Here is a 7,944-nt window from a genome sequence, read left to right as displayed (position 1 = left end):
GTGTGCCCAGGTGGCCAAGAAGGCCAACGACTTCCTGGCTTGTATCAGGAATAGTGTAGCCTGCAGGACCAGGGAGGTGATTGTCCCCCTGTACTCTGCTGCGGTGAGGCTGCACCTCGAGCGCTGTGTTCAGCTTTAGGCCCCCTAGTACAAGAAGGATATCAAGCCCCTGGAGTGTGCCCAGGCTGAGGGACCTGGGGTTGTTTAGTCTGGAGAAGAGGAGGCGCAGGGGAGACCTTATTGCTCTCTAAACCTACCTGAAAGGAAGTTGTGGGCAGCTGGGAGTCGGCCTCTTCTCGCAGATAACTAGAGATAGGACTAGAGGGAGTGGCCTCAAGTTGCACCAGAGGAGGTTCAGGTTGGAAATGAGGGGACATTTCTTCTCAGAAAGAGCAGTCAGGCACTGGAACGGGTTGCCCAGGGAGGTGATGGACTCACTGTCCCTGGGGGTGTTCAAGGAAAGATTGGATGTGGTGCTTAGGGACATGGTTTAGTGGGTGACATTGGTAGCAGGGTGAAGGTTGGACCAGATGATCTTGAAGGTCTTTTCTAACCCTATGATCCTATGACTCTATGATCTATCACTAAAATCCCCTCACTTTACAGAGCCAGGCAGCTCTGTCCAGCGGGCACATCTGTAAAATATTTCTCAAAGCTCCTCCATTATTTCCAGACTTGTCCCGCCTGCCATAATTTACTCCCTTTGTGCCCCGTCGCCTTACCCACCTCCACAGCGCCCACCGCCTCCCGCCTTCAGCCATTTTCCGTCGGCGGAGCCCGCGAAGCCCCGGCACGGCACCGCCGCGGGCGGCGCTTGGCCCCACCGCGCTGCCGTCGTGGGGCGGGGCGGCAGCGGCAGCCATGGCGGCGCCCGTCGTGCCGGAGACCGACAGGTAGCGGCCGCCCGGCCCGGGGCGGGACCGGGACCGGGACTGGGACTGGGACCGGGGTCGGCGGGGCGGGACCCCGACCTCCTCCCCGCTCACCTCCTCCCCCTCTCCTTCTCCGCAGCATCCGCCGGGCCGTGTCGCTGCTGAACGTCGTGGACCCGGGCCGCTTCCCGCGGCTGCTGTCCCGCCTGCTGCAGAAGCTGCACCTGAAGGTCGGGGCGGGCGGGCGGGCTCCTGATGGCCGGGCCGGGGCCGGGGCTGGGGCTGGGGCCGTGCCCCCAGGAGGGGCCGCTCCGGTGGGCAGCCGCTTCCCCGGGCCTTGCTGCGAGTGCCCGCCCTCATCCCGTGCTGCTGTGGCCGTGGGCCAGAGCTTGGGGGGGTTCAGGTCGAAAATAAACCGTACACGGGCGTTTTTGTCACTTTTTCCAGTCAGATTTGTTTTATTTTACTGATTTCATTTACTTTTTTAACGGCGTGACAGAAGGAACATCAGGAGTCTGTTTCACCCCATGGTCAAAAAGTCAAGTGGAGTTTAAATCTGATTTTGACACAAAATATTGCAGGGGGAACCATAAGCAAAATGTTAAAACAGAAATAATTTTGTTGAGGATTTCTTCCAAATATATATATATATATATATTTCAGTGTCATGTTTTGCATATTCCCTATTTTTTGTTTAGAGATAAATAAGAAAACAAACACAATTAGGGTTTACATACACCTAAACACTAAAACGTTTCAGGTTAGGAGTAGCGTTGACAGAAAATAAAACCTTGTTAAAGGTTATAGCTCTGAGGCTGTAAGGGCTGTTTGGATTATTTGATTCAATTCCTAATTTCTCCCTACCGAAATTACTAGCTTGGATGTTGCTGATATTGCAGTGAGGTTTCTAATGATTCAGATAACATTTCCATTTTGATATTCTTGCTACAAACTCTGTAATCACTTAAATTTTTCTGTAATTGCCTCATTTTGCTTATTCTGACAGCTCAATTGCTTTTTTTGTTGAGCTTTGCAGTTTTGGCTTATTAAGTGGTCTAAATGTGGTGGTTTGATGTTTGTAGCATCAACTATTAGTAATTACATTTGAAAAGATGACAACATCTGCATTTAAATTACTCTTTAATTTACTGCAGTATAATAAACATAACTTCTGCGTTTAAAAGTACAGCACATTCTTAGTAATCTTCAGTAATATGGTGTGCTATATATTGTAAAAATCTGACTTTCAAAACAGCTTACATTAGGGCTTCATTTTCTCTATAACAGTGTAGGCATTTTTCAAAAGGAGTATCTGGAGTGGAAGAAGCCTGCATAAGTAACTACAAAACAGCTTTGCCTTCAGTTTTCTTTGGAATAGTGCACTTCTTACTTTTCTTATTTTTACTTGTAAAAGTTTATTGGAGACAATCTGATGTAGTCAAAAGATATGTGTTTCCTTAGTAGCTCTCAAGTGTAAGTAGAAAGCATTTTCTTGTGGTGTTTTTAAATTGATCGTGATAAAAGCACACAATATTTTGTAAGTTAAGTCTGATATTCAGTGAGATGAAACATTGTATTACATTGTATTTTTCTGCTGGAAAAGGGCTTTTCTTTGTCCATTTAGAAAAACAGGACAAATACTATGCTTATAAAAATGGGGAGAAAGCTTTTCTATTGGCAAATATGTTTATGGCAGCCAAATAGAATGTCAGCAGTAACTATTTTTGTGCTTCAGGCTGAAAGTAGCTTCAGTGAAGAGGAAGAAGAAAAACTTCAAATAGCTTTTTCGTTGGAAAAGCAGGATCTTCATCTAGTTCTTGAAACTATATCATTCATTTTGGAACAGGTACATCTTTTTTATCATTGTGAGTTGTTAAATATATATATTTTTATCAGATTGTGGTTTTAAAAATATAGATGTGAAGCTAAAAAGTAATTTGTGAAAACATGTATCTATAGTAAATTATGCATGTCTTGTGGGCATGATTTTACAGCTTTAGTTTGCACACTTTGCTAATCTGAATTGGACTCATTGCATTTGTGGGATGATTTTCTAAACAAAGTAAATACAGATGATGGAAACCACCTCTGTATGACTGTGAGGGAAGTACTGGTACTTAGGTGTAGTCTTTCCTCTTATTTGTAGGTGAGCAGACAAACTGCTGTAGCTCTAGTGTCTGTATGAGTAGGTGAATGCATGATGTACAGCTAGGTGACTTGTACACAGAGGAGGTTCGCTGTTTCTGCTGTGCATTGGCACTCAGCCACCACTCAGGTGGGATGCCAAGATATGACACATTAAATATGTAACTCTATCTTAGAGGTTGTGACAGCTGCAGTGTTGTTGATACAATTCCATGCAAGTACAGTGAGTGCAGTCTGCATTGGGCATGCATACTGATGGCAATCAGGTGTGCCATGAGATGTGAATCGTCCTTTCCTGCACGTGTCAATTTAATGTGAGTTAGCTTAGTTAACATGTTCCACAGTATTAAAAAGAGAACAAACAGACAGTGAATCTATGAGAAGTTAAAAGAAACACTGGTCACATCCAGACTGGAATTTTGAAATTTTTTCTCAACCTGACAGGAGCTTACCTGTATTATTCTCTGGTCTTAATTTGACTGCTTTAGTATGATAATTATTGCAGATGGGTAGAAAGAGTAGTTGTGTGTCCCAGGACTTACTTTTTTTGCATCTAAAAAAAAAAAAAAAAAAGTACTGATCAGTCCAAAGAAGATTCCCAGGTGTAATACTTGTTACATGAGGACTCTTCTATGTTCCAACTGATTGCTGCTCTTTTTTTTTTTTTTTTTAGAATAGCTGCTTATCCTGTCAAAGCATAAATTTTTTAATAGCCTTTTGATCTATGGACAGATAGAAATAAGGCTGCTGCATGGTTTTTGCTGTATGTGTTGTGTTGGGTTTTTTTTGGGGGGGCGGGGGGTGGGAGGGAGATTGGGAGGATAGTGGAGTCCTGTTTTTAAAGTGGAGGCCAGTCAATGATATAGAATGTTTATCACTAAAATCGATGCTAATGTGGGTGTAGTTTGGAAAAGCTGTCCTTTTTTCCTGGTCATAATTGACTTTAAAGCCCAGATTTTTTCCGGTGATAGCTGTTTTAGCATATTTACAGTGGAGAAATATAGGGGTGTACCGAGATCTGGTCTACATATGCATTTTTCATAGTTTGTCTATCTCGTTTGGAATACTGCACTTTGAGATATAATTGGGATAGTTACACTCCTCTGTCTGCTCAGTGAAAGGGTTAATATGAACAGGAAAGTTGCTAGCTAATATCAACAGTAGAGTTGCTAGTAAAAATCTTGGGTGGATGTGATGGCCATCTGTGGTAGAATTTTGCTGGCACAACTTGTAGAACAGCACTTCAACAATAGCAGTTATTTTTCCTTTAAACAGGCAGTTTATCACAATCTGAAGCCTGCTTCACTGCAACAACAGCTGCAAAGTATTCACCTGGATCAAGACAAAGCTGAAGCGTTTGCCAGTGCATGGGCAGCTGCAGGTCAAGATACGATTGAAAAGTTCAGGCAGAGGGTTTTGACCCCTCAGAAGGTAATTTTTTTTTTTATTTATATAAGAGAGTAAAGCTATATAGCTGTGTTTTAAAGCAAGAAGTCTAAGATACAAAATTCATGACAAGACAAGGTGCTGAAAAACAGAACAAGCTTATTAGGTAGTGGATAAATGTGGTCAGGGCACTGAAGTTCCATTGTATCTTTAGGTATAAATGTACACATTTATGAGCAGGTATAACATCCTGTGATTCTTAATAAGCCTTCAGCTGCATTAGGAGGTGTGTATACAGAATGTATCAGTGTCAGACAGGATCAAATAGTTCCACAAAACTGTTGAACACTGGCTTAATTATTCTTGCTTTACTTTCATTATTGCTATATATCTTGCTAGTATAAGATTCAGTTTGTTACTCTATGATTTGTTTAGTGAAAAGTACATAGAAAATGAATTTGATAGGTAAGGAATACATGGTACACTGACAAAATTAGAACATAGTGTATACCAGCAGCTTTTACACTTTTGGGTGTAAAATGCACATTTTGAGAAGACAAGACATGTCAGTGACAAAGTCTAAAGATATACGTGATTGCATTAGAGTTGATTTTTTTCCAAGTACTTAAACTTGATCATTTGGAAAACTGGGTAATTTTAGACACACAACTTGTAGATTTTTCTTATGTGCGGAATTCTACTAATTCATGCACCTAACTAAGAAAGTGGCTGATACTGTAAGTACACACACACACAAAAAGAAGAGTTGCACATAATATTCTTGGCTTCTGTTTTTTTTGAAATAATATTTACCAATGCCAAGCATACAAGTCCCAGAGGTTAAATGATTAGAGGTACACTGATTATATAGGTAAGTATGACTTTCCATTTGAAGGAAGTGAGCAATTTGAAAACGAAGTGAAATTATAAGAGCTTATAAGGTTAATTTTTCAGAATCCAACATGTGCACGCAGATTGGAAGGTAATTCTGAAAGCACTGTACCAAGCTGCTGTCCAAGAATTTTCTTAAGACAAACTGCGCAGTGATCTATATTTTGCTGCTGGGTTTTCAAAATACGAGAATCTAGCACAAACAGCTTTGATCATCATTTATTTGGAATTCTAGGTATGCTAAAACTTGTACCCTTTGCACCTGTGGTCCTTCTGTGACCTCCTTTGGGGGTGACACTTGTGTGTTTGTCTGTAGTTTAGTGTGAGGCCTGCAACATACAATACTTCTGGCGTGTGTTATGGCTTTGGAGACTCTTTGTGCCTTCACCACCATCTCATGTAATGAAATTACACTTTGCTGGTGCTTTACATCCCATATAAAGTAGTTTTAAACTATCATTTGTAATTATGCCTGCACAAAAGCAACTATAAAAATATAGTGTCATTTACTTTTTTTTTTTAAGCATGAAAACAGGTTTAAATCTATGTGTCTGCCTCTACATATGCTTAAAACATCATTTTCACCCTTTTCCTTTCTTTTCCTAGCCTGGATGGCAAGTTGAGTATCAGTTCAAGTATAAATGTATGCCCTAAGGTATAGTTTATTTGAACTGCTTGAATTTACATTCTCAGTATGTTTCGAAAAACCTGTAAAGTCTTTATTCTGTAGACTGTAGTTTAGTGAAAAATGGTGAAATTCAGGAGAGCATTTCCATAGCCAGAGGATTAAATTCACAGAACTAATTGCTAAACACAGTATTTTTTTTTTCTGCTAACAGGGCATGTAAAGAGAAAATATTTAGGGATAATGGAAGAAGAACTTGTGATCTCCCTGTAAGACACTACAAGGTGATTCATAAGATTATGAGTGTAGTAGATGGCTGCGTGAGCCTTTCATTTATTTCCTTCTGTATTCTGTAAGTAATTGTATATTAGCATGTATTTGCTGTATTATCTTGGTGCACATTGAGAAATAGTAGGCTAAGTATTGTCTTAAGATATATTGTAGTAGCAAACACTATAAATTTTCATCAGTACCTCTTGCATTACTTTTAAAAAAGTTGGAATACTGGAAAACACTTGGGGTATGATTGTTTTTTGATTGGTTTTACAATTCAGATTTTTAGATTGATTTAAAGATCATATGAGCTTCTTTAAAGAGGTGTATCTAATTATTAATATTCTCTGGAATGGTTAAAACATTATTTAAAAGACCTGGTCCCATAAATGTGCCCTCCATATATAAGTACTTTACAAACTTGTTTACGTGGCTGTGTGCAAATTCCCAATTTGCTCACTTCTCCCACAGAAGGAATATGTATATATGGCAAAAGGAAGTGACAGTTCTCTTGTCATACTTGTCAGCAACGTAATCGCAAAATAGTTGAGGCTGGCAGAGACCTCTGGAGGCCATCTGGTCCAGGTCCTCAGGCAGGGCCACCCAGAGCAGCCTGCCCAGGACCATGACCAGGTGGCTTTTGATGATCCCAAGGAGGGAGACTCCACAACCCTTCTGGGCAACCTGTGCCAGTCAGTGCTCAGGCACCCTCGCAGTAAAAAAGTGTATCCTGATGGTCAGAGGGAACCTCTCATGTTCTGTTTTGTTCTCATTGATTCTCGTCTGGGCACTGGGCATCACTGAAAAAAGCCTTGCTCTTGCAAAGAAGAGGATCTTTGCACCCCCCATTTCAGGTCTTTATATACATTGAGAAGATCTCCCTAAGCCTTCTCTTCTCCAGGCTGAACAATTCCAGCTCTCTCAGACTTTCCTCACAGGAGAGGTGCTCCAGTCTCTTCATCACCTTCACGGCCCTTTGCTAGATTCTCTCCAGTATGTCCATGTCTCTTATGTGCTGGGGAACCCAGAACTGGAGCCAGCACTCCTGGGTGTGGATTCACCAGTGCTGAGTAGAGGAGAAGGATCATCTGCATTCACCTGCTGGCAATGCTTTGCCCGATGCAGGCTCAGGACACCACTGGCCCTCTTTGCAGGAAGGATGTGTAGCAGGCTCATGCTCAGGATGGTGACCACTAGGACCCCCAAGTCATTTTCTGCCAAGCTGCTTTCCAGCTGGTTGGCCCCCCAGCCTGTACCGGTGCCTGGGGTTGTTCCTCCCCAGGTACAGGACTTGTTACTTCCCCTTGTTGAATGTCAAGAGGTTTCTGCCAGCTCATCTCTCAAGCCTGTCCAGGTCCCTCTGTATGGCAGCCTGACCCTCTGGCACCTCAACCATTCCTCCCAGTTTTTTGTCATCTGCTGACTTGCTGCAGGTATGTTCCTCCCCATCATCCAGATCATTGTCAAAGAAGTTAAAGTGGGACTGGATCCAGTATTGATCCCTCAGGTACACCATTAGTTACTGACCTCCAACTAGACATCATGTTACTGATCACCACCCTCAAAGTCTGGCCATTCAGGCATGTTTTGGTCCATCTTACTGTCTCCTCATCCAGCCTGTACTTCATCAACTTCTCTGTTAGAGTGTTAGGGGAGATGTTGTTGAAAGCCTTTCTGAAGTCGAAGTAAACAATATAACTGCTTTTACCTTGTCTACCAAGCCAGGTGTTTCATCATAGAGGCTTATCAGGT

The 7,944-nt window shown here is 42.0% G+C and overlaps 1 protein-coding gene across 6 annotated transcripts in view; it reads left to right on the top strand.

Moving 5' to 3' along the window:
- Positions 1–739: 739 nt before the first annotated feature.
- The window catches only part of COMMD10 (COMM domain containing 10), a 105,213-nt gene continuing 98,008 nt past the window's right edge, over positions 740–7,944 (top strand). For 3 of the 6 annotated variants that reach the window (XM_080574929.1, XM_080574930.1, XM_080574928.1), the window contains exons 1-4: positions 741–893; positions 1,012–1,102; positions 2,608–2,718; positions 4,293–4,448. In XM_080574929.1, coding sequence (XP_080431055.1) covers positions 862–893; positions 1,012–1,102; positions 2,608–2,718; positions 4,293–4,448 — 390 coding nt within the window. In that variant the 5' untranslated portion in view covers positions 741–861. Of the gene's footprint in view, positions 894–1,011; positions 1,103–2,607; positions 2,719–4,292; positions 4,449–7,944 lie in introns of all 6 variants that reach the window. The other 3 variants (XR_013943880.1, XM_080574927.1, XM_080574926.1) reach the window with 2 other exon arrangements.

This window comes from Anser brachyrhynchus, assembly GCF_964034855.1.
Source record: "Anser brachyrhynchus genome assembly, chromosome: Z".
NCBI lineage: Eukaryota > Metazoa > Chordata > Aves > Anseriformes > Anatidae > Anser > Anser brachyrhynchus.
This window is presented reverse-complemented; position numbering and strand designations above follow the sequence as displayed.